The 27,811-nt window shown below is 36.6% G+C and overlaps 1 protein-coding gene across 3 annotated transcripts; it reads right to left on the minus strand.

Moving 5' to 3' along the window:
- Positions 1 to 691: 691 nt before the first annotated feature.
- On the minus strand, positions 692 to 27,716 carry CRY1 (cryptochrome circadian regulator 1). 3 transcript variants are annotated; one of them, XM_081330303.1, is made up of 13 exons: positions 26,778 to 27,716; positions 16,148 to 16,256; positions 15,033 to 15,175; positions 13,579 to 13,763; positions 12,582 to 12,670; positions 10,362 to 10,502; positions 9,966 to 10,277; positions 8,951 to 9,102; positions 8,654 to 8,856; positions 7,950 to 8,057; positions 5,228 to 5,323; positions 3,831 to 3,905; positions 692 to 3,753 (listed from the first exon to the last, which is right to left on the minus strand). In XM_081330303.1, the coding sequence occupies exons 1-13, from the start codon at positions 26,933 to 26,935 to the stop codon at positions 3,644 to 3,646; spliced, it is 1,881 nt and encodes a 626-aa protein (XP_081186429.1). In that variant the 5' UTR covers positions 26,936 to 27,716; the 3' UTR covers positions 692 to 3,643. The 3 variants fall into 3 exon arrangements, with proteins under 3 accessions (XP_081186429.1, XP_081186430.1, XP_081186428.1); XM_081330304.1 differs by having other exon boundaries at positions 692 to 3,747; positions 26,778 to 27,630; XM_081330302.1 differs by lacking the exon at positions 26,778 to 27,716 and adding an exon at positions 25,754 to 25,954 and having other exon boundaries at positions 692 to 3,747.
- Between the last annotated feature and the right edge of the window lie 95 nt (positions 27,717 to 27,811).

The following is a 27,811-nucleotide window of genomic DNA, read 5'->3' on the forward strand; positions in this document are numbered from 1 at the left end:
ATTAAACCAGAACGATCCTGCTGCAAATGTCTGGAAATCTGTTTCATATGAACGAATACTAGTCTAAGAATGTAGTAGAGAAGATAAATTTAACAAAATGGAGGTGGCATCCTTTTTCCTCCTCTCTTTTGGAAATATCAACTCAGCTCCTCTCTTTACTTAGTCCTATCAGATCCAAATGGACCTTCCCTGTTCCCACAGAAAGCTCCTTGCAATCCCATCTAAACCACAGAAACTTCACTAACTCACAGTATATAGCCAAAGGGCAGCTCTAGTAAGAGAATAGTGGCGTAATAACAAGATGAGAATCCATCAGCCTGATTATCTCAACATTGTACCTCAATAGATGAGTTAAACTTCCCCAGCTCTGCTGCTATTTGTGAAAGAGCCACTCTTCCTAACAACAGAAATAGCCCAGGTACAAAGACAAGGACCTTCCCCAAACTGGGCAGCAAATCAGATCCATAGGATTTCTTGCCTCGCAGCCTGTATAAATCTTTGCCTTCCCATTGTTCAGTATCCATCTTTTTGTAAAGCAGGCACCACTGTTGCAATAAACATGGGTTCTTTTCCTGAGTGTTGTGCTCTGTACTTCTTTTCCATGATGGAAAATTCAAATCATAATCGCCGCTTAAAACTTTCAGCTTTTTTTAAATAACAAAAGCTGTAAAGAAATTCATTGTACAAGGGCTCATTTTATAAAAACAATTAAGACAATTAATTTATTTTCCAAAATTGGGGTATAGATGAAATAATCTGTATATATACTTTTTTATTATTAATCAGAGCATCCTCACTGATTTCACAAAGGCAGTGGGAAACACAAGGATGGAGCACATTTCATGACAATTTTGTACTTTTAACAAAAATATTGGCAGAAAGGGTTTATATACAGATGGTTTTCAAAAAGTAAAATCTTTAGTATATTTTATACATTGGAAAATAAGAAGACATTTGAAAAGTAAGAGCCTGGAGCATGAAGTGGTCAAAAATTCTGTTCCAAGTTTTTTAAATAAATGTGAAAAAACCAACATTGTAGTTCAGACATGTTCTATTTTCTATCCATCCATGGAATTTATGAAGGCCATACATGAAATATCAAAAATAGATGAATATCACTTTTCATGAATGCTTGTATTTACATTGCAACTGAACTCATTGTCAACTCTTTTATTTACAAATCTCTATTTTTTTCCTTAGTGAAAGTCATTTAAAATTTTAAAAACCATAGAAAGATCAGTTAGAAACCATACAGTCCAAAAATTCATACTTGTTTAGAACCATTCAGAATGTGTGAAAATAAATGTATAAAAATGCATATTTTAATACAAGCATTCTCACACACAAAAAAAGAAATTTAGGGTGTGGATCCTTCCCTTTTATCAATTCTGTAGAGGCAAGAATAAATCAACCCATTAGAAAATAATTCAAGAAACCTTTTAATAAATTTTGCTAATTAGTACTGAAACTAGTTGCTATGCTTAGCAAAGTGTATATACTTTTAACTAAAAATACAAACTCTCTTTGGAATACCTGACTGGCAGATGGTAAAAGTGGATTGTAAGATGCTATAAGACTCCAAAACATAGTGTCTTTTAACACTGAAAAATCCAAAGGTGGCTGGGGGCATAGGGAAACTGGAAGACAAAAAGAAGCAGAAAACAGGCATAGGAACTAGATACAGGGATTTCGGTAAGCAGCTAACACTTGTCAACAGAATGTTAAATGGAAACAAAGGCAAGAATGAAAAGGAACCCATACACAATCACGCGAATTAAAAAATATCATAGTTCTATGTATGTTTTACACATAAACCTACAAGTTTAACTGCATTTACATATATGTAAGTGTGTATAAGACTGCAGCTGAATATTTGCTATGAAAGGTGAGCACAGGAAAAAAATATAAATAAGAAAAATACTCTTTTTCAAATGACTTGAATGTACTTGAAGTACATTAAAGTACTTGAATCACTTGAACTTTCAACTTAAAATTTACTGGTTTCATGCAATGCTGTATGAAATTAATTTCCATAACTAAACTTTAAGGTCTATATGTTTGCAGCAACCAAAAAAATTAACCTTTAGGGGTTAAAAATGCAAATACTAATATATTTCAAATACAGAAACCAAAGATCCACCGTAAAGAAAAAACTGAAATAGCAACAGACAAGTGGATGCTATTGACTGGATAATGGGGAGTAAAGAAAGAAACTGAATTTGTAAAAGAAGCGTTGATCAGTGAAGTCTGATTCATATTAAATCATTAATATTTGGTTCATGCTGTATTACAGGTAATCCTCAACTTACAACAATTCATTCAGTGACTGTTGAAAGTTATTACAGCACTGAGCAAAGGGAGATAAGACCTGTACTGAAATTACAGCTTTTGCAGTGTCCCCCTCCCCAAGTTACATAATCAAAATTTAGGTTCACTTGTACTCAACTGCAGGGGCACTTTAACTATCCCTATCTCCCCCCATCTATGCCCTTCTTACTGCAAAGGCAATGAAATTTGCAGGGTAGGGGGAATGCATTGTATTGTAGCCATCTATTATTTTATTGGTGAAGAATGCCTTTGTATATCAAGCACAGTCAGAAATTATGCCTGAAGGTGATGTTCTTCAACATGCTAGCTTTCCGCCCCATCTTAAAAAAAAAAAGGTAGTATGCTTGGTGGGCGTCAAGATATATCTTGCACCTGAATCATGCTGAGGACCTAGAAAATAGGTTACTCCATCATTGTGTGTCAGATGGTAAAAAACAAAACCCTGAACAATAAATATTTTATTAACTTTTCTTGACATTTATCCAAAATATAAAGATGAAACTGTTCAACAGTCACTCTAAGCTCTTCATCTTTTCTAAGATACTATTAGTTCAAAATGCTTTAGGAATCGCATGCCTTCCCAAGCTTCAAGAAAGAAGGAATAGCCTAAGCTTTTTCTGACCAAAATGTGTTTGGGAATATGCATGGCTAATTATTCTAAACTGATTGGTAAATCTGCTGCTGATGCACCTAAGAAGCAATGCAAGAATTTAAAAGTTCTAAGAGAAAAATATTCCAAGTTGCATAGCTAAATCTATGTGCTACATATACATTAGCCTGAATGCATCTAGAATAGTCTATCTTAAGAAAAAGGGGGGAAAATGAATAAAAAATTGGAAAATATTAAACCACTTAGACTATAAAAGCTTAGGGGAAAGTGTCATCTGTAGAAAATTACAACAGATGAAATAATTTTTGAAAACTTCCCACTATAAAAATAAATCGGGAATACATAAAAATTAACAAATAATTTCAAGAAAAAATAAATACTGCCCATTACCCAAGATGTTACACAAAAAACTAGTGAGTTTCAAATGAATGTTTTTTTTATCTCTCAGCAAATTTAAAGAAAAAACACACACATTAAATTCACAATTTAATGGAAAAATAGAAACTAGGTGTAAATGACAATACAGGTCACACTCAGGATAAGATTATATGACTGCTAGAAGTATGAAACTAATGACAGGAGTTCTTGGCCACCGTCAAATAGGATGCAATAGTGTTTGGTCCACTTCTTCCAAGAAAGTTATGCTCCCAAAAATGCAGCAGGCACACTTAGTTTCTCTTTGTGAGACTAGAATGTAGTCAATCATTAATTACTGCTCTGTCGTTGGACTTTTCGACCAATACTTTGAATTCCTTCTTCTGGATTTGGCCGCTTCCCAGTACACCCTCCAATGCTAAATGATGTTCTTCCTAAAACTTGAAGACAAACATGTACTTTAATGTTGTCTTTGACTTTTACTTAACTCAAAATCATAAATGCACAGAAATCATACCTTGTTGCACTAAGTGTGTTTTTTTACTGTCCCCATGAGCATAATGTAAAATTCCACTGTTCCCTTGAGAGTAACCTATTAAAAAAAAGTGCATTAATTTCGGAACAAAAGTATTTAGAAAGCAACATTAAATTATTTTGTTATAGTTTTAATAAGTATTAATAAGTAATATTTATGTATTACTAATTTTTCTGTCACAGTTTGAAATATTGTACTGAATTTATTAGGTCACATTTTCCATCACAAACAAATAACATTCTCAAATTATGATATCTTTGAATGTGAAATCTAACCTTATCCCTAATCACAAGTACAAAATAAAGCAAAAAGTATCTGAGAGGGCACCTCTAAGATATTCACTACAATTTCTTGTTTTGGTTTCCTTGCTTAATAACGCCCCATTCTGTATCTTTATTTAAGATTGTTGGAAAGCAAAGGTTGCCACTTTGTATTCTTAAGCTTAGTTTTTATTTGATTTATAACATATGCTCTACAGAAAATAAGTAAATCCTAGATATAAAAATCACAGTGTCCTAAGCATACTATTTAGATACTATTTCTGCATCTTAAAGCAAGTATCTCTTTGAATGATTCAGTTACCTGGTAAACATTACTCTTGGCTACCATAAAAACAATGAAGAGCTGTTATTAAATAAATAAATAAAACTGCCTAACTAGTTCTTCCATCACTCCTTCATTCGGAGTCTATTAGAGTAGGGGTCTCCAACCTGTAGTCTGCAATCTGGTACCAAGGGTGCGGCCTGGCCACTGGGCCGCAGGAATGGCTGGCAAGTGCGTGCACGTGCACCTCCCACTCATGCTAGTGCTGCCGCGTGGGTGCTAGTGGGACCATTTGCGCATGCACGGGAGCAATAGCACCACCAGCAGCATCACGTGGGCACTAGAGGCCTTTGTGCCTGTGTGTGGGTGCTAGTGGCTCACTTGCACGTGCATTAGTGGCTGCTGGCACTGTGCCAGCACCCCCACAGGTGCGTGTTGTCCTCTAGCGCATGGGTGCCTACGCTGTGTGTGCACCCATTTGTGGATGCATGCGCACCTTTCCCTGCTCCTCCCTTTCCCTCCAGGCCACCAATCCAGAAAGACTGAGGAGCTCTGCATTAGAAGTCTGCATAGTAAACAGTAATTGTCAAGCCTACCTCACTTCCTTTCATATCAGTTGAACTTTACTGTTTTAGGTATATTAGCTGCTTAGTCTATGCTAGTAATACAATGGTTTCCCCAGAGCAATTCCTATTTTCACTCACTATCCTTAAACATGCTTATGCAGAAACTACATAACTGAAATCAGTATATCTTGATTTGACAAAGGGATTTGAGCATCACACTTTATTATTTAAGGGTGAAGGAATAGTGAATGCAGTTTTGAGTTATCCCACCTTGCTGGTGAATTCCACTTGTTCCTGTATGAGTTTCTCCAAGGGTACATGCTTGAACATTCCCTGTATGTCCTTCACTGGTTCCCATTTGAGTGCCTGAAAGAAAGCAAACCTATATTGTTTTCCAAAATAAGAATTACATAAAAGGGATATATTTAATATCATGCAGAGTTTATACTTGTATAATATAAATAAATCTACCGGTAAATGCAAATTTCACATGTGGGAAAAGTAAGTATACCCCTACTTTTATCACTACCTCAAATACCTAAAATTAAAAACAGTTGTACCAGATCAGATGCAAATGTTTACCATATTGTTAGAGAGGATCACCCATGTTATCACATATTTAGCTAGCTGGTGGCATCACAATGCCTGGATTGAAAGAGCTCCCTGAGGTCTGCATAAAGACGATTTAAGATGCCTATGAATCTGGGAAGGGATTTTAAAAGATTGCCAATCATTTGGACATCAATCCACTGTCCAGAATATTATCTACAAGTGAAGAAGATTTCAAACAACTGCCAGATTGTCTGGCCCAACCCAGCAGATTCATCTCTCTGTTTTTCACCCATCCATCTTTTTGTCATCATATTGATGTATTCTTATTGGGTTCTTTTTCATTTTATTTTATTGTTCTATTATTTTATTTCTGTTCCCACTTTTTATTTCTTCCTTTTTATTGTTGTAAGCCATTTAGAGCAGTCCCATGGCAAGACAGCTGGCAAATACATTGAATGAATGAGTGAAAGAATGAATGAATGAATATGACAATGTCCCTAAACATTCCAGTAAATTCACCAAGGGAAAAAAGGTGGGTAGGCAGGTTTTAGAATGGCCAGATCAGAGCCTGGATCTAAATCCTATCAAGATGCTGTGGGGTAATCTGAAATGGGCTGTCCATGCATTAAACCCTTCCAACAATGCACAGCTGAAAAAATTCTGCATGGATAAATGGGAAAAAATTTTCCAGGCAAAGTAGAGACTGGTAAACAGTTATAACAAAGCCTACTTGACATTTCTGCCAAAGGGGAAAATATTAGATATTAGAACCAAGGATGTACCTACTTTTTCCACAGAAGGAAATGGCGTATCAATTAATTTGATGTTAAATACATGATTGCAAAGTCAACTTTTTATAAATGTTTTTGTTCAATTGTACATTACCTTTATATAGTGTTTGAATGAAAATATTGATATGTTCACATAGGTTGGAAAAGAAAAAACAATATGGGTGTATTAACTTTTTCACATGGCTGTAAAAATTGAGTCATTTGGGGATATTGAGTAGAGGAATACTGAGGAAAGGAGAGGGGAGGGAGGGGAGAGGAAAAGGAGAGGAGATATCTAGAGCAGATGACAGGTAGCATTCCAATAAATATTATATCCTCATGGTAGTCATTACATGGATGGACAAGACTCTTTTTTGCAGCTATTTTGTAAAATTCCAAAGGGCCTACAAGCCAAAATATACAATAAAATTTAAACTTCTTTCCAGTTGAGAAAGATTATGTTATCATCAACAATATGCATTTTGTATGATGCAGAATGAAATACAGGTAGTCCTCAATTAACAACAGTTCATTTATTGACTGTTCAAAGTTACTAACAGCACTGGAGAAAGTGACATATGACTGGTTTTCACTCACAACCATTGCTTGCAGCATCCCCATTGCCAGGTGATCAAAATGCAGATGTTTCACAACTGATTCACATTTATGATGGTTGCATTGTCCTGGGATCATGTGATCACCTTTTGCAAACTTCTCGCAACAGAGTCAATGGGGAAGCCAGATTCACTTAACAACTGTGTCCCTAACTTAATGACTGTAGTGATTCACTTAACAACTATGCAAGTGTTATAAAATGGGGGCAAAACTCACTTAACAGATGTCTCAGCAACAGAAAGTTTGGGCTCAATTGTGGTTGTAAGTCGAGGGCTACCTGTATACACCTTCACTTTTTTTTTCTATTTTAAGGATTCATGCTTATATATGCATTACATATTACTTTAGAGATTTATATGTTATACAGTATATTCCGGAGGAAAAAAGAGGCATAAATAATAGCCAAAGATATCAGAGAAGTTAGGGAATTGTGCCTGAAACACACCAAATAAATGTTTTGCCAGTTCAATTCAATCTGGTGCCTAACTGTGTGTCCAAAGAATAGACCAGCTAGGATTAATATCTGTGTACTAGTTCCCTATAATTAAAGGCCTAGCAAAAATGGACACTGTGCCAAGAAAAAAAAGAGGTAGTATCATTCTGAATCCCTCATTCTTTGGTAATTTGTGTGTCAAGCTAAAGAAATGTACTGAAACTGCCCTACAATAACTATTCCTCAGCATTTTAATCCAGTACAGCTGTGTGTAGATATTCTAATTTGATTAATTTAATGTGCTTACCGTATTTATTGGCGTATAACACGCACTTTTTCTTCCTGAAAATAGGGGGCAAATGATGTGTGCGTGTTATACGCCGATATAATGTTAATGACCCATAGTAAATACCGCACCTTTTTAAAATGAGGTGCGTGTTATACGCCGGTGCGTGTTATACGCCGATAAATACGGTAATTATAAATCTTTCCATAATTGAAATGCTCTAAGTATTATATAGTATTAAAACTTTGGCTTCAGAAACTTTGGCTTATTATTATAATGTTGGTAGACAGATTGTTATTTATGCTTCTTAGTTTTTCTAACATTGGAGTAACTTACCATTTGTACCAACACAACCAGGGAGATTTTCACTTGGAGAATATCCCATTAGGCCACCATTTCCATTTCCGTTTCCATTTCCATTAGAAGGCACTGAAGCAAGGAGGCCTAATCAAAATAAAATGCAGCGGCCTCAAAAGTAAGTACAGGCTTTTGAGGGCTTCTCTGTGTTTCTGGCCCCCTTTTCAAATGCATATCTTTGCATTTCAACCAAAAAAGGACTAGATTTTCTCAATAAGAATTAGAGCATTATTTTTAAAGAATCAATCCCATGCCAATACAGACAGTATTTTAAATTCAATATCAATGAAGTTGGAACTGTCACTCAGAACAATGAAGACAACTATCCTCCAAGTAGTAATTAAAAATATTAATAATAAACTGATCCTTAACTTGAAAATACAGAAAATTCTCCCTAAATAACAGTTAACTGTGTTTCTAAAATTAAAAGCCAATGCTTTTTTTTCTTTTTTGCAATGTTCTGACCCTGAAAGGACCAGAGCTTATGTGATCTTAATTAATATATTAGCCCTTCATTAACGTTAAAAGTTACAACTTTAAAAAAGATGAAATTAGAGAAAAGTGCAAAAGAAATAACTTCTCATTCCTCAGTCAGCCAATTATAAATATTATACCAGGATTTCAGCAATTAAGACTTTCAGGCCAAAAATCATAAAAAGTAAAATCAAAGCTTTCCATCATACCCAATCCTCTGTATCGGGATAACTGTTGGTAGATTTGTTTCATCCTTTCAATATTCAATCGACTTGTTTCAGCATGATTTACCATTGGTTTTGGATAATTTATTCCTATTATACATTTTGCAGCTTTCTGGACTCCCTCAGGGGCATTCCAAGGATCATATATATACTTTGCAGGAAAACCTCTCAGTATAGGTAGATACCGTCTTAAATTAAAAAAAAGAAACTTTCTATCATTTTTATGATTTATCATAATAATCCAATATAATGTTGCATTTTAAACTGATAATGGTTCTTTACCTGATATAGTCCCCGTTAGGATCAGTTCTCCTGCCAAAACCCACAGGACAGTAACAATGGAAAAATTGCTGGAAAAATGAGCTACAAGACAGCCACATCCAACTGCCTGCATTCACGCTCCAGTCTGCATCAAGAAGCAATTCTTCAAATACCTATTAAAAAGAAAACAACCCCAAACCACTGAATTAATGTAACCCTGTATTTATTTTTCCCCCTCTGGGAATACAGTTTCAAGTAGCAATTTGCTGGCATGCTGGTTTTTAAAATATCCATGTCTAATCATATGAGAAGAAAGTTGAGGAGAAATACATACTCTATACAGCCCACTTTTGAAATGTGCTAAGTCAGCAGACAACTCATTTATCTGCAGAAAAGACTCAAGGAAGCTCACATATTTATAAAAACAGATAATGCAAATATACTGCTGGAAACATAATATTTAAAACCACTAGAATAAGCAATCAGTCACAATACTACAGGACAATCTAATCCTCAAGATCAGCCTATATGTATTCTATTGAACACTATCATACATGTTTTAACGTGTTAAAGAAAGTTGAGTGTGGGACAGATTAGAGAAAACGAGGAAATATTCTGAATGCACATTATAATGCATAAAGTATTGACTCACCACTAGGTGTCGCTACTTAGCTAAATTATTTTATATTATCTAACATTTACTGCTGTTGATAGCAGTTATATGCATTTACCCCACTAGTTCTGCATTAACTACACTTGCAGCAAACTCCAAAACTTTATTGTCTCACAACTCAGTCTAAGAGTCTTGGTTACAGAACTGCAAATAAAGGATGGTAGGCTTTTTTCCTTTTGATTAAAGAAGCAAATATGTCAAGACTTTAATAATAAAAAGGATTTACATGCCTCACGTTCTGCAGAAGAATCAACCACAAACTAGCTATGTAATGCAAACTTTTCTTAACATTATTTAGAAACAAACTTGAATATCAAATCTTAAGGACAATACCAAAATGTGTTAATTAAAAGATTATTGTACCTTCACTCCTTCCTCCCAGCTAATCCACAGATCACCTCGAGTTAAGAAGCATGCCACAGCATGTCTGGCAAGATGATGGATCCAGCCTTCCTGACGCAGCTGGGTCATAATAGCATCAATCCAAGGGAATCCTGTCCGACCCTCTGCCCACTTGGCCAAAGCCTCAGGATTTTTGTCCCATGGAATCTGCACACATATGGGATTGCCTTCCATTTTATCAAATCGTGGATTGTTAGTTGCTGCCGTGTAAAAGAATTCACGCCACAACAATTGGCCATAGAGGGAAAGAGGAGGAGAGCTGTTCTTCTTCACCTGTAAATCATAAGATTGTGATTAAAAACTCACTTTTTTAATACATGTCTTAAATACCTTCTGATAAATCTAGTCAATTCATACCTTTTTGTACAAATCTGTTAATTTGAAGTAAAATAGACGGCAAGATAAACAGCCAAAACGTAGATAAGGACTAAGTCCTGTTGGACTTGCAAGAAGGGAATTTGCATTCATTCGAGGGCGTTCAAAGTTTGCTACCCAGGCCTTAAAAAGAAAAAAAAGAAAGAAAGGGATATTTATACTTATTATTTGTTGATATGTGTTTCTTAACAGCATTTTAAAAAACTAACCTGGCAACAGCTATATATCAGCATCTCAAAATCTGAGAATTACTTATGCATAACATTTTAACTCATTTACACATGAAGTCTATTTATCCTATATTGAAGATGTTTAATAAATTTACATTGCAGCACTTTATTTCTCCAGCATTTGAACACAAGACTAAAAAACTACTTTACTGAAATAAAATTGTTATAGCAATGTTCATTCTACAGTGTGAAGTAGATCTTTTGTGTCTTCAAAGGGTCTATGTCCCAAATTTTCTGTTTGATACTCTATGCCGATTTAAAAGCTCAAGGGCTACAAAGGATAGATAGATGGAATTGCAGGGGTCTACACAGTACAAAAATTTTAACTGTATACTGACATGTAAAATTATAGCTTATCAAATATTAAAGCATTCAGAATTATTTCTCAATAAAAATTATAGTATTTCAATACCTGACAACAAGCCCATAGAAGATAGCACTCTTCATGTTTGTTTTACTAGCACTCTGGCTCAATTTTTTCATGTCTCCATAAGATAAGATAATCTTTATTGTCATTTTTTACTGTGGGCACAATGGCACACATCAAAAATGAAATTTAGTTGCCCCCTCTCAAAGTGAGACACATACATAACACCCCAAAACATACTACATACAACTTATGTATAGACCCACACCCCTACATATACATAACCAGTGCTTTTTTTGTAAAAGAAAAAGGTGCTGGAACTCACACGTCATACAATCTGCCTTGCCTACCCTACAAGGTTCCATCCAAAAAAGGTGCCAGAACTCCGTTCTGAGCGTTCTATGACAAAAAAAGCCCTGTACATAACAATAAAATATTAAATACTGTCCATCTTGAATATATAACGGAAGGAGGAAGCCTGATGAGTTCACAAGGTTAATGCTGTATGGAATGAAACTATGGCTGAATCTGAATGTTCTGCTGCGAATACCACGAAGCCTCCGTACCTCCCAGAAGGTAACAAGAAAAACAGGTTGTGAAGAGGATGAATAGTGTCCCAGATAATCTTATGGACCCTGTTCAAACAACTATTCTGTGCTATGTCCTGGATGGGAGAGAGGGAACTGCCAATGATCTTTTCAGCCATCCTCACTACACTCTGCACCACCTTCCTGTCTGAAATAATAATAAACTACATAGTTCTCGCTTAATGGTAATTTGTTCAATGTCTGAAATTATGGCACTGAACAAAAGGAGTTATGACCTTTACCCAAAATTATAAATACTGAAGTACCTCTCTGGTCACATGATAAAAATTTGGGCACTTGGCAGTGCCTGCCTACAACCCCGTGCATCTGGGCCATCCTGCACAGCAGCACTCAGCCACAATGCTGGCCCGGGACTGAAGTATAGGCCTGGGGCCTTTAGTAATCTTAGCCAGCGGCCATCACTGCTGCCACTCAGAAATGCTCCTTCGCATTGATTTCTAAGATGTGCAAGCCTTGGAAAACAGCACAATTGCTCCCATCGCCCAGCACTTCCAAGAATCTGTCACACGCCACTTACCTTCAGACAAGTTTTTTCCTGATGTGGAGAGGCCCACAGAGCTTATCCAATGCAGCTCCTGGTCACACCAAGTCTTTTTTTTCCTGAAGCAGCCTCAGAGCCTCTATTGTCAGTGGTGGTGCTAGGGCTGAAGTCAAGGCCTGGAGCAGTGGCAGCTGGCTGGCAGCTCTACTTCAGGGCTAGGCCTGGCAATTCTGCTGACGAGTGCCACACTGCAAGGCTGGGCTGGGGCGTCTATGACTTTGTATTGTATTGCAGGACACACATAATCAGCTCATAGCCTCCACCATCAAGGAACTGTCGTGCTCTGCTTAATGACTGCAACTATGAGTACCAGGATTGTAGTTGTTCAGTGAAGTGGTCATGTGGACATCTCACTTAACAACTGGAGTAATTTATGACTGATATTCTGGTCTCAACTGTAATAATCAGTCAAGGATTACCCTTATAGTTGATAAACGACAAAGGTGAATAATGTACCTTTCTTTCCAAATGTCTTTCCAGTCTCGTGAGTGCTTCTGTTTCTCCCCCTGGCCAAACAGCGGAAGGCAACCCATCTGTATCAAAACCTATAGTACAGAAACCAAAATAAAATATATTAGTCAAATATTATTAGTCAAGCTACAGTCCGTACAAGTTATAAAACCTTAGTATGTTAAACTATTGTTACACATATTATCAAAACTGAAATATGTTGTATTATATAAATTATAAATCCTTGGTGAGTTATCAACACCCAATTTAGGAGCAAGTCTTCAAAATTTAACAACCAGGAACATGCTCTTTTTCCCCTCAAAATAAAGCAAATATTTTCAATGAACTACATTACCTGGTTATTTGGAAACTACTGAATTTTAAGTTACATACATATTCTAGAATACTGCCTATGAAGAAGCATGGATTAATAAATTAGACAGAATCAGTTTCTTATAGTTTTAAGCAACATTTTAAATGACAAGTTACAGGTAGTCCTCAACTTACAACCATTCAGTGACCGTTCAAAGTTACAATGGCACTGTCAAAAGTGACTTATGATCATTTTTCATACTTAGGAATGTTCCAGCATCCTTGTGGTGACGTGATCAATATCCAGACACTTGGCAACTGGCATGTATTTATGATAGTTGCAATGTCCTAGGATCATGTGATCACCTTTTGCAACCTTTTGACAAGCAGTCAATTGGGAAGCCAGATTCACTTAACCACATTACTAACAACTGTAGTGATTCACCTAACTGTGGCAAGGTCGTAAAATGGGACAAAATTCACTTTAACAACTGTTTTGCTTAGCAACAGAAATTTGGGACTCAATTGTGGTCGTAAGTTGAGAATACCTGTACTATCATTCAGATCCTTGTATTAGATCTTACTACCTTGTATAAGCAAACTATGCAGAGTCTCCTACTTATGACCACATATTAGAAGACACAATTTTTTAATAATGGTCAAGGAATGAGGATAATATATCTTGGATTACCTAGTTCTTCAAGTGATGGAACACCATATTTCTCATCATGATCGTCAGAAACTGGGGTGGTACATTTTGACATGACTTCTGCAGTGATAGTTTCCACAGGCATCTCCAATGGTTCCATTCTACTTATCAGAGTTTGGAATCTCTTATAAGTAAGAGGCGGCTGGCCTCCATTTAATTCTATAATTCTACATACAAAGAATTTAATGCCAGTTTAGAAACACTGTAAATTCATTATGCAACTCTACAGTACATTTATTACCTATATTATGTTATGACATTTACTTCATATTGTGAATACAGTTAGAAATATAGAAAAGGCTAAGGGGCAGAACTAATATAACAAATCCAATAATCTTAATACACTAATTAATAAAATGATCAATGATAATTTGGTTATTCAGCAAATGAATGAACAGATCACTAGAAAGGTTACTTAACAATTGGTTACAAAGTAATTACTAAAAATACTACAAAAGCAGTTGAGTATAATTTTCTATATTCTCTGTGTATAAATACTGTGGTGAATACTATGGTTAATCTATGTCCTGTGAATTACATGTAGCTCACGTCCTTCTCATGACATTGTCAAAATGAAGAGATGCAGTCTATTTCTACTCCATGTTTTTTATCCCCCCCCCCAAAAAAATATAGGGCTTTAAAAAGGTAAATCCAGGTACTTTCTAATGGATTGTTGGCAAATAGGTCCAAGGAAGGAAGGACAGACAAGCTGAACCTCTATCCCAGGAAAATACATTTTTGCTTTAAGATACTGCAAGCACGTGCTGCATGCATATCTGGCTAGATTTATCCAGGACTACATTATCCAGTTAGAATTGCCCTGAACAGCAAGATTGCACTGAAATAAGCTGCTGCTGATACCCTAATTTGGTTGGCTGTTACCAAGAGGTGTTGCTTTCCTGTTACAGCGCCAGTTCTCTGAAACAGCTTCTCTATTGACTTCATACTTGCCAGTCAAGAAACAATTAAAGACAGTTTTTCCATAGAGATTTTCCCTATCGTACAAATATCAATTTTTCTGCTATGGTTTCACATCTCCAATGTTTAAAATATTTTATTTTTAAAGCTATCCTGACCATTTTAATATTGTGTTTGTCTGAATCCTGTTACCATGGATGATTTATTTCTCTTTATCATGGCTGTTTTATGTTTTCTACTGTAAACTGCCATGAGTCAATTTGTTGAAATCAGCAGTATACAAGTTTCATATGTAAATATAAATGTTTCACAGTGCTTAAATTAAACTGCCAAATTTGATTGGCATCGAAATATCCATTATGCTACTAAATAATTTTAAGAATTGATATATTACAGAAAATGCTGTAATAAAAAATGTTCACTCAGAATTATTTTATATCCTCTGTCAGTATCAGTATCTATTCATACTACATAAAACATTATTTTTCCCTTTTACACTTAAGAAATTGGTAACTTACTTGTCTAAGTCATATAAGGTATGCGATATTCGTACAATGACTTCCAGCCCTGCTTCAGTGGCCAATTTCTTAATTGCTGCATCTCTCTCTTTTCCAAATGGTTCAGAGTCATATTCAATAGAAAGTTTTGAAATATTCCATTCCTATAATTTCAAATAATAATGTGATTTTCAAAACTGCAATTGTCCCAGGTCAAGGAATAAGAAGGAATAAAAATACTAACATAACTGAATGCATAAAAACAAATGGCTGTTTTCAACAGCAAATGCAGAAAAAAATATTCTCCACGTACAAGCCAAGAATTATGCTACAGGAGGTTTTAAGCAAGCTGGAGCAGACCTTAGCCCTCCTTTTTCAAATATAACAGAACTGAACCCTATAAAATGAATATTACATTAAAATGTAGTGTGATTTAATAACCCTGAGTGGTTTAGCCCCTTTCCTAGCACTGAATAGACTTTACCATTCATAATTCTGAATCAATATAGGATCCCCTTGAGATTCCAAACTATATTTTTATTATTTCCCTCTTAAAATGTCCATATTCATAAAACTGGATTGTATGCAATTAAGCCTTTCCCTCCCTCTTTTAAGAGTGTGCTCTTACAGCATGCTAATTTTATCTTAATTTGAAGAGATTTAACCAAGAGGTAACAAGCTGAAAGAATGAAGCTAGAACAGAAAGAAAAAGTGGGTCTCATGAATACGTATTATAACAACAAGGTATTGTAAGTTCGGTTTTTGCTTCATCTTTATAAATGGTCGCAACAATGCAATTTACAGATGGTAAATGTTTATATCTAATATATCTAATCACATTATAATATGAAAAAGTAAGATACAAAATTAAAAAGTAAGCAATTTGACCAGGTTTTTATTTTTAATTCCCAATGTTGTGATGCTAATCTTGGCCAAATTATGCCCAATAAATATTACAAAGGTTACTTTTTAAGTATAATCACAATATTCAAGTAAGTTGAAAACCAAAAATCCTGAAAGTTTTTTTCTATTCACCTAAACCTCAGTTTGGCAATTATCTCACTGAACATATATTCCAGAATCTTGTGAACACTTTTGTATTTGCTTCAAGTCATCTTCAAATAATCCAAATTTACCTTGAAAAGCCTAGGAAATACATCTGCAGGCTGTCCTCTAATCACAAATAAACGAGAGTTTAATTTTCGTAAGTTGGCATCCAAGTCCTCAAGACACTGAAGGAGAAATCTGTAAGGAAGATGACATGAAAAGGAAGTATGTTTTTTAAAAAAAGTTTGCTGCAAAGGCAAGATTTGTGAAGAAAGAGTTATAAACAATCATAATCCATAGTATATTCAGAAATCTTTAGAGACACTGTCACAGATGATGTAATAATGTTGCTATTATACAAATAGAGGACTACAGCTTTGAAAGAGTGTGCAAACTTTGATAATGATGTACAGCTATTCCAAGTATTTTGGGTCAATGTACGTTACACACAATATAGAATTATAATTCTGTTTCCTCTTAAAAATAAAAAAAATGTTAATTGGAAATTTTTATTGGATACTGATACTGTACCATGAATCTGTATTAGGCTCCACCTATGCATAGAAAGGGTCCTTTGTTTCTCTTCTCTTCTTCATCCTGTCCCTAAAACAATGTACTCCCTATTCATAGTATTTTGTTGTTTACGCTGATTCAACTTGTTTTTCAAACATTCTTCAGGTGCACTCATAGAAGTTCCACTATTTTAAAGTGACTGCCTATGAAACTGCTATTGTACAAAAATACTGATTCTAAAGGGTTACACATAGCAAACACTGGCTATCATGTAAACAAAATCTTTAAAGAAAAAGGCAACAGCAGTCTCTTAAAATGTTAAATACTCCTTCTGTCCTGTGCTGCTGATCTTCTTGAACCACCACCTCTGCCCCATCTCAGCAACAGGTTGTTTACTAGAACTGTACAAATCAGTAGTATAAAGCATCCCTAGTAAAGCAGCTATTCCTTTTTTCCAATTCATGAAGAACTTTGTAAGTTGCTCCTGAGTGTCACATATGTGCATGACTGCATACATGCACACAAGGCAAATTCAATTCGGGGGGGGGGGGCCTGCATAATATGATGCTGACTTTACTGAGGCGATGAAAAATTTTCTATGTCAGAAAAATATGGCCCAGTGGTCAGATAAAGTGAATTGACATCTGTGAATAGCTTCCCTTTTGCTATGACTTTACTATTATTTACATGACTCCGTTCAAGAAAATGAAGTAGAATATTAGGTCTTGGAGGCAGCAATGTGATTTGGTGGCATACAAATTTCAGAGACTCTGAAATCCCTACAAGGAATTTCCATCTGATCATGGAGACATCCTTGGTCAAGCTCCAGGTGAGTTGTGTGATAGAAAAAAAAGTTCTGTTGATTTATCTCCCAGACTAAGTAGTTGGATGAACAAACTATTTGTCCAGTACCAAGAATACCACCTTAATTTCTCATGAACCAATACTGTAGTATGCATCTGAAAATGAACAAAGGCTGCTACTGCTATTGCTGAAGCGTTGAACTTGAGAATATACTCTGATTATTGGGCATTCATGAATTGCAAGGGATTTAAGCTAGGAATGAAAGTATGCCTTTATAAGATACTGCCAAACAGATCTAAGAAGCTGATTATCTACAACAGGAATCTATAGTTATACATTTGGTAAATTCTGCAGTTGTCATTAGCCTAAATAGCTTCAATGTTAGTGTAAGGATTAAGAAGAAAAGGTTTACTTTTTTTGGAAAACGGCAAAAGGGTGTACTAGGATGTGGATCTTGGAAAATTAAGGGGCTAGATGGGCTTGAAAAAATATTACCTGTGAGGTTTATAAAAGAATATATGAGATCTTTAAAATTAATTGTTAAGAAATCCATTCCCTTCCCCCACCCCCAGGTTTTGTTGATTGGAAAATAGATGATAAGAAGGAAATTGAAGGAGAGAACAAAAGTTTATTCTTAAAGAGGGAAAAAAGCAACAATATTTGGCTATAAAAGATATTAAATCTGTTTGGGAACAATATACTCATAAGTTACTTATAATAAGTTACTTACAAGATAGATACTATGCAAAGCATGTAGAAGGACAGATTTTATTGCATAAAACAGAGACTGAAACTGATTTGAATGTGGATTTAGAGATTTAAAAAATGTTGGATTACAAAATTGAAATGGAAAAAGATGCTATTGTTTTGAAAATGGATTTTAAAATGCCAGACTATAAGAGTGATATGGTAAACGATGCCAAAATGGATTTATAAATGAAACCAATTGAAGTATTAATAATGAAAGAGGACATAATAAATCAGAAAAGTGACTTGGAAAGCCTTCTTATCTTGAATTTACAAAAGGAATGCATGAAATCAAGGAAACTCTTTCTAGGAAGAGACAAAAGAGGAATTACAGTACTCAAGCCATTTCTGATAGGAGACAAAGAGAAAGAAAATGATACAAAATCAGCTTGTGGGACATTACTTGATGTTGATGGGATTAAAGCTCAAGCTTTTAAAAATTAAAAAGATTTATAAAGTGAATCTGTTTGATCAAGTTAAAATATGTATTTTGTAGTTTCTGGTAGCTGTTAAGAGTTTCCTTTTTACTAGAACTGAATGAGGAGACTTTAAAGATCTGTTATAAGTGGAGAGATTTTCTTTTCTTTTTTTAGAGTGACAAATAAGTTTGGATTATAAAATTGAAGTTTTTAATTAAGATTAAAATATGTTAATAATTTTGGTAGCTCTTAATAAACTTTTGCTAATCAGAACTAAATGATGTCTTTTTGCAATTTCATTATTGATAAGGGGTGAGACATGGCAAGAAGAGGGTTTTTAATTGAAGTAGTAGATAAAGTATACTGGTTATTTCTTACATACATGTAGTCCTCAACTTACTACCACAATTGAGCCCCAAATTTCTGTTGCTAAGCAAGACTGTTGTTAAGTGAGTTTTGTCCCATTTCATGACCTCACTCGCCACAGTTGTTAAGTGAATCACTGCAGGTAAGTCAGGAACACAGTTGTTAAGTGAATCTGGCTTCCCCATTGACTTTGCTTGTCAGAAGGTTTCAAAAGGTGATCAAATGACCCTGGGACACAGCAGTAAATATGAGCCAGTTGTCCAAGCATCTGAATTTTGATCACATGACCATGGGGATGCTGCAATAGTCATAAGTGCAAAAAATGGTCATAAGTCATATTTTTCAGTAATTTCAAATGGTCACTAAATGAGTGGTTGTAAATTGAGGACTGCCTGCATCTTTTTCTTTTTTTATTTTTTCTATTAATTTTCCTTTTCCTTTACTTTTTATATATTTTTAAGTTTGTATTACTTCTTTTATCTTTGTATCTGTAAAATTTAACAAAATTATTCTAAACAAATAGAATCTCTGTGGCAATACCTTCACTATGATGATAGGAAGCAAAACAGCTCTCTATAATACACAACTGGCCCTAATTATCTCTCTGCCTGAGCTAAGGTGCAATGCAAAAGTTCAGAGGATAGTAAATCTTTTTTCAGAATTTTTTTTCAGAAAACTACAATGTGTCCAACATAAACTGTTGGGACACAAAATTTATCTTAACAGCACAACACATCTGGAAAATATTGAAGGATGCTAATAAGATATTAATCAAAATAAAAGAAATCTCTATGTATTGATATATAAGATTCTGCTCTAATAACTCACTTTACTCTTTACATAATTTTTATTTTAAGCACTATAAAAAGTTTAATGTCCAAACTTGGTTTTCTCTTTATTATTTCAAGATGTTAATAGCATCATTCATTTGAAAATATAATGATGGCCAAAATAGGGAAAAGAGATCATCTACTGCAGGGGTGTCAAACTTAATTTCATTGAGGGCCGCATCAGCATTGCGGTTGCCCTCAAGGGGCCGGGTGGGTAAGGCCAGGATGGGCGTGGCCTACTGGGTGGATGTGGCTAGAGTGCATATGACCTACTGGGTGGGCGTGGCCAGCTCTACATCGTCCGCATCAAGGGTGCCTATGGGGGCCTGGGCAGGAGTGGGACAGATCTGAGGGTCTCTGGCAGAAGGAGGGTCTCTGGGCCAGGGCCAAGGCAGTGGGGGCCATTCCCTCACTGTTTCCAGGATGGCTTCGCGGGCCACATGAAAGCACTTCGCGGGCCGGATCCGGCCCCCGGGCCTTGTGTTTGACATGTCTGATCTACTGTAATAAGATAAAGATATATCATTTCATCCCTCAAATCCCTTAAACTTTGTAGAGAAAGACAGCCAGTTTAATAAATTTTTGCTATTATTACCTTTGGTGTGTCTCTCTTATCCAGTTTTGTTACATGATTTCTAAAGGCTTACTTCAATATGAATCAACAAGAAAAATTTTTAAATAGGCCGTTGCTCTAGCAACTAGCAGGCTGTTTGGACTACTCCCGTCACAATGACCTACTTTAGAGATCATGCTACAACACAGTTTCATAACTTGAATTTCAAGTTCATCACCACAGTGTTTTGAAGAGATCAGGCTACACTTCTAAACAAACTCAGACATTTGTTAGAAAGGAAATAAAAACTTACCAAACTATTCTACAGTATTTCATACAACTGCATCTTTAAAGCTTAAGCAATTTAAATGCCAAATAATACAGTAAAATGAATTATTGGTACTATTGACACAAATGTATTAAGGAGCTTTTCCATTCAATATTCCTCCATTCTCACTAACATGTAATCAAAAGCAACATAGTTCTAATATCTACAAAGACAGAAGATGTCTATGATGTCTATGAAGATACATACTAATGGTGGTTTTAACATCATAACATCCACTCAGGCATCCCTTTAAAAACAAAACCTTCTGAAAGCGTATCTAGGCTAGAAAAGGTCATGGATCCCTAAATAACTCTTCTCTCACACAATTCTACTCTGACAATCTAACTTAGGGCTGGATAATATTTTAGGTCCAAGAGATTTACCATGTGCTAGTACAGACCATCAGAAACACATATTCGGCCCACTAAAATCTATGGTGGAAAGAAAAATTTGGCTCCTTTCAGAGAGCAAAAATGGGAATAAAACTGCTAAATTTTCACAATTATCAATGGTAAATGCACCTATTTTAACTTCAAAGATCACAAAAAGGACATCAACAGATTAAATGTAGGTTACAGACCTAAATTTACTATAATAAGCCAAGATGCAATAAAACAAAAATCTTTTTTATTGGAGAAAAGTGCAGAATGTAGAAAGTTTTGTTCCAAGCAAAATTCTTAGGGCTGGTTATCAATTATTAAAGTCTGATTCTTAAAATCAACTAAGTTGTAACATAACTTTCAATTATGAAAATATGGACAAGAAAAATATATACCATATATATAACTGACTTTCAAATAATTGAATAAAAGGTTAATTTCCTCCCGGTTTATATCAATCTTAGCAAGAATAATCCTATTCTGTATAAATAACTTAAATTGAAACCTATTCTACCCAGACTTGTATGGTTCTAATCCTGCTCTTGAAAGGCCATGTTTCACCTGCATGATGTTTTTAAGTCAGCAGCAGAATCAAAGCAATACACATTTTTCTTTGTCAAAATACTTTATAGCTAGGAAACTCAACTCCTCCACAGAAAGCACTTTTCCATTATAACATGGGATATTTATTTTATTTTATTTTTATTACATTTATATCCCGCCCTTCTCTGAAGACTCAGGGCGGCTTACAGTTACAGGATATAGTTAGCAAGTATTATAAACACTTGTGAACAGTGTAATTTATTTTTGCAAGCTGTGCCAGGCAAAACAAAATTCCCCATTGCTGAATATGGAACATTTTTTAAAAAGAACTTTTAGTTTTAATTAAAAGAATAAAAAAAATCCTAAAATATATCAATAATATTTCACAAATAAATTTATTTGCAGCATAGTTTTTTTAATTTAATGAGACACCTATATTAAGGGAAACATTAATCTAGTAGCAGAATCAGCAACAATTAAATAAGCCATTCTACATATTTTGGTTTTCATTATTAACATTTTTGCATTTGTATCTTGACTTTAGAAAGTAGAGCACTGAGAGAAAGATGCTAATGGCAATGACTTTCTCAACCCTCCTGAATGTTATATCCCCTCCCTCCAAAAATAACCTTGATGTCAAAGTCCCTCAGGAAGTGACATTGTCCATAAGCTCCTTTCTGACATGTTCCTCAAGATCAAATTTTCATTTTTGACATTCTGAAAACAATGGTGGCTGTGGATTTCTGGAATTTGAGGTCCATACATCTGGAATCTATGCAAAAGAAAGTATCTTCACTGGTTTTCTTTTAGCATAGCTTTCCAGAACAAAATCTGACTTATATGTATGTACTTACTATGCACAGATGCTATATGACACAGATATAGTTTGTGACATGCTTCAGGACAGAGTTCCCCATCCTTTTCGGCTTTGCGGACCTGGGGGAGGGGAGGAGATGGCACGCGCTCACCTGCCACTTCGGCAGCCCAGTTCTAAAAGGCTCAAGGCCTGGTAGTGGGCCATGGCCAAGGGGTTGGGGCTGGGGACCTCTGCTTTAGGACATAGATATGTAACTGAATTAAGAACCAGGAGAACTGTGCATCCTAATACTGTCTTGACCTTTTCTGTGTCTAAGCAGGAAGCATTACTATTTCAATCAACTTCTTCCAACCCTCAACACAGCACATGTGCTATCATTCAACTATTGGTTTGTTTCAAACCAATAACGTGACACACTAGGAAAAAGCAAAAGTTCCCTAAATTTCTGCAGATCTGGCTTCGTCCCTGTCATTAAAATTTTAGAGCTCATTGTGATCTTTTGATTTTTATTTCTATGAGTTTATTTTCTTCTACATTATATAGTTTTAAAATAGTCAGCTACCCAAGTTCTTTTAGAGTTGAGCTCCCCAGAAATCAAGTATAAATAAGATACTCATGAGTGTATTTCTCCATAAGGGTACCTCACCTTTATTTCATTTTACCCTTTTCTAAAACCATTGAGTGTTGAGGAAGAAGCTCTTTTATTGGACATTTAACATTTTACAGGAATAACCCTCAATAAATTGCTAGTTGTGAGGATATTCCTAATTCTACACCAAATATATATGAATATGCAATAAACTTAAGAAAAAAGAGCACAATATAGAGATGAAAACAGATGAATATTTATTTATCACTTCTAGGCAAACTGAGGGTCCAATCTACCTGCAGTATTGAAGTGTAATTTTGTGCCCCCTGGAGGATTCTATCACAATTGTGAAAACTGATTGCAATTTTCCACTTACATTTTCCTGGTGAATCATACAAATTGCAATTTCAGAACTTCACACGACTATCCCAAGACCACTTAAAAACAACACATCTTCTCATCACTTGGAAAAAAATTTTAGTGCAACTCCTAAAATATAATTACTCTTACTTTTGAAAAATTACTATTTTTGGTTACAGAAAATAGCTAGTTTTCCTTATATGAAATTTCTGCCTTGTATTTAATTTCCTGTGCAACTTGTTTTTGTGACTAGCCGGAGTCACATGTCAACAATTTCTTCAAATTCTGAAATATGTAGGACTGATGATTTCTGCTTTATATCAATAAGATAAAATAATTGATATTTTATTGTATCTGAAGAACTGTCTTATTTATATCAAAATAGAACAATACTTTATAGAGTATTTAGTAAATATGACATTTTACATAAGAGTCACAGAAAACCTTAACAGAACATATAACACAGACTTCAAGAAGGTAACTTGCTGCAAATTTATTTTTTTAAAATTTGTTAATAAAGAAATAAGGCCCATTCAGAAAAAAATGAGTCACAGTAAAATGACTGAATACTGTACTAAGTTTTCACAATGTGAACATCATCACCTATGCTACAGGAAAATAATGAAAATAGGTCAATGATTGCTATATGTCACAGCAGGCTAGCAATTATACACAGCATGTCAGTAGGTCAGCTATAATGAAATTCATTCATAAGTTTAATATGAATTTTGAGCACATCTTACATCACAATGTTTCCAATATACCTCACTTCATCATGCCCAGAATTTTTCTATACATTCTAACCATTTCCTTTTCATTTACTTCTTTCTCCAGGATACTTTCAATTGCCAATGGCAGGGTGCTGAGGGAAAATAAGATACAATTCTTACTAACCTGTGAATGACTATTGAATGACCAATGAAAAAAACCCATTGACACGTGTTCAATCTCTTTCTCTTGGTCTCCCTAATAGTGAAAGGTCTCTGGCAATTCCATCCACAATTCATTGTAACTTACAAACCAGGAACACTATCGGCATATAATGCTAAATCAACAATGAATCAACTGCTGAGAATCAAATTATAGTGATCAAGCAGAATTTATTAGCATGCTTACTTGTTTCTGGAAAATTCAGAATCCTTGGAGGACTAGACTTCAAATAAATGACATTTAAGTGCTTAACATTGGATCTATAAAGGCCTGCAAAAAAATCTGGATACTACAAACAGGTAATTACTGTTAATCGCACAAGAAGCTGCACAATTCATATTATGGAAAATAGCCTTGTTTTTTATTTTTCTTGCCTACTGGCTACTACTGCTGTTGCCATTATACAAGTCCTATAACACTGATCATTGTTAGGTCAAAACAAAAAGAAAAGTGTTTTCAGACTTTAAAAATATGGTATTCTAAAACCACTAAGCCTTAATAAATATCTGAAAATGACTCATGCCTTGATCCTTGCTTTAGAATGTTTTAAAATATTCTGAAACTGTACCAGTTATACCCTGATCTGCTACACCTCAAAAGATGCCTTGCATCATTGGCAAAATTGTCTATACTGAGAATGGCTTTCTAAGATAACACTTTCCTGAGATTGGCAAGGATTAAACTTCTACTGGTACATGCAAAGGAGATGCTCTACTGATGAACAATAGCTATACTTCTATACTTCTGCTATTACTGAATATCTGCTTTCCATACACCTAAAGGAGTATGTTTACACTCACTGTGCTAAATTAAATCTATAACACAGCATGTATTTCCTAATTTTACATCTTTTTAAAGTAAAAAACAGAACCAAACAGCTAAAAATAAGTTTAGCAGCATTATTTCCAACTAACAAATGTTGAAAGGCATGAGCCTTTGTGTTAAAGAATACACGTTTGAAGCTTTCACTTGATCTAATTTTGATGCAGTTCACAAAAGCTTGTATTTTTACTCAATATACTTCCTATTAAACACTACATTCAAACAGGTACATCCAATGTTTTACTCTAACTCCAGAATTTTGGGCAGATCTTTCACAAATTCTATCAACTCAATACTGGTTATGAAACATCCAATTGAAATGCATGTGAGTGCATAGCAACAGAAGGGATTGCATATGTCATTGTTTCTTTGCTGTCAGCATTGGGAAGGGACTGGAAAAGATCCAGTTAGGAACATTACAGGGCATGGCAAGCAAAAGTAGGGACAGCAGCGTGTTCTGACCATTTTCTACAGGGGGACGATTGAGAGCATCCTGTCATACAGCATCAGTCTGGTTTGGAAGCATCACTGCTTCAGACAGGAAGACGGTGCAGAGTGGTGAGGACGGCCGAAAAGATCATTGGCAGTTCCCTCCCTCCCATCCAGGACATAGCACAGAAGCGTTGTTTGAACAGGGTCCATAAGATTATCTGGGACACTACTCATCCTCTTCACAACCTGTTTTCCTTGTTACCTTCTGGGAGGTGGCTTTGTGGTATCCGCAGCAGAACATCCAGATTCAGCCATAGTTTCATTCCATACAGCATTAACCTTGTGAACTCTCAGGCTTCCTCCTTCCGTTATATATTCAAGATGGGCAATATTTAATAGTTTATTGTTATGCATATGTAGGGGTGTGGGTCTATACATATGCTGTTTGTAGTATGTTTTAGGTGTGTGTCATGTATGTGTCTCACTTTGAGAGTGGGCAACTAAATTTCATTTTTGATGTGTGCCATTGTGCCTACAGTAAAAAATGACAATAAAGATTATGAAGATAAAAAATAAAACCAAGCAACAACTAAGTGTCTTTTACAGTGTAAGGAAAATAATATGGAAATCAAAATCATCTCTTACACAATTTTCATCTCATGAGGCCTTGGTAAATATTACCCAGGTCTATTGTCTCAAGAAATGTGATTATAAACATCCATTTGGGATGAGCTAAAGGATTACAGAGCCATTGGATTCATGCAAAACCTTTTCAACGTCTCCAACACAAGCTACCTAATACCGATGATTTGGTATTAATCTTCTAAGCCAGGGGTCTTCAAACTTGGCCCTTTTATGACTTGTGGACTTCAATTCCCAGAATTCCTCAGCCAGCTTTGCTGGCTGAGGAATTCTGGGAGTTGAAGTCCACAAGTCATAAAAGGGCCAAGTTTGAAGACCCCTGTTCTAAGCCGTAAGGAAAAACCAGGTTAGCCTTTTGCAGTTTATGTAACCTTTTTACGCCTTTCCTAGGAAACCAGGGCTGAATTCAGAAGGAAATAAGCGCCCCTCAAGCCCGTTTTCACCGAAAGCAGGCGGGGGAGTCGCCATCCCCCTCCCTTCCTGCCGAAGGTTGTTGAGACGTCAGCAACGAGTCCTAAGGAGGCCGCGGAGACCCGAGGTTGTATAACAGACGCCGGCGCGCATGCGCCTCGCCTTCCAACGGGGTTGAGAAGCGAGCCGCTCCGTCCGAGGGAGCCGTCGCCTCCGCCTCGTCGCCCACTCACCTCCACCGGTTGATTCCCACGTTGGAGGAGCCCGCAAACCAGGGGTCCAGGATGTAGACGCAGCGCACCGTATCGGCCCCCTCGATGACTTCCCTCAGCGCCGGGTTGTCGTGGAGTCGAAGCCCCTTGCGGAACCAGTGCACCGAATTCACTCCCATCTCTGAGAAGTTGGCTCGCCAGGTGGAAAGAACGTCGCCGGCTGTTCAGTGACGAGTAAAGTCGGCTTCGCGGCTCATGTCGGGATGGATCCCGCTACAGTAATGGCCCGTTCTCCGGTGAACCCGGGGGCGAGAGGAGCCGAGGGCGGAAGCCTCCGCTCGAGCGCGTCTCTTAAGACCCGGTGGAGGCAGCGGCCGCGGCGGTCGAAGCAGCGGCTTCGGTGGAGATGGCCGCCAGCGGGAAACGCATCACCCCCTTTTTCCTCAGCCTCACACGCCCACTCACAGCTGGGGAAGGAGCCCCACGACGTTTGGTAAACGCGGCGGCAACGAGAGGGAGCGGCTCGGTGGCCAGGCTTCCTCCTCCTGGCGTTTCCCCACAAGCGCTTCCTCGCCGCGCCGCAACCCGAGCGCCTCTCTCTCTCCTCGCCGCTCGCCCTGTGACTCTACGCACCTCTGCTGAATGACGGGACAGCCGAGCCCCGCCCTCTTTTCCTCATTGGCCGCCGGCTCCACGTGATCGCCGCCGCCTCACGTTTCTCAAATGTGTTTTTGTCTGGTGGGGAGCGGTGGCGGGTCTCGCCGAGTTCCAACGTTGCCATGGCGTTATGCAAGACCCGGCCCGAAGGAAGAGGCGGGAGCGGAAGTGGGCGCACTTCTGAAAGAAGCAAAGCGCGTGCTCGCAAAAAAGCTAGGACAAAGAGCGCGCGCGGGTGGGGGGGGGCTGAGTGGCTCCTCTAACCACGCCCTCTGTCCTCAGAGGGGGGAGGGAGTGTGAACACGGGGTTTGCATGGAGGTTTCTATGAAGCGAGTTGATTAGGGCATCGAGACGAATCCGGAAAGGATCCGTGCACAGTACGCACGTGCGAAGAAGC

This window comes from Vipera berus (assembly GCF_964194415.1).
Source record: "Vipera berus genome assembly, chromosome: 6".
Classification (NCBI taxonomy): domain Eukaryota; kingdom Metazoa; phylum Chordata; class Lepidosauria; order Squamata; family Viperidae; genus Vipera; species Vipera berus.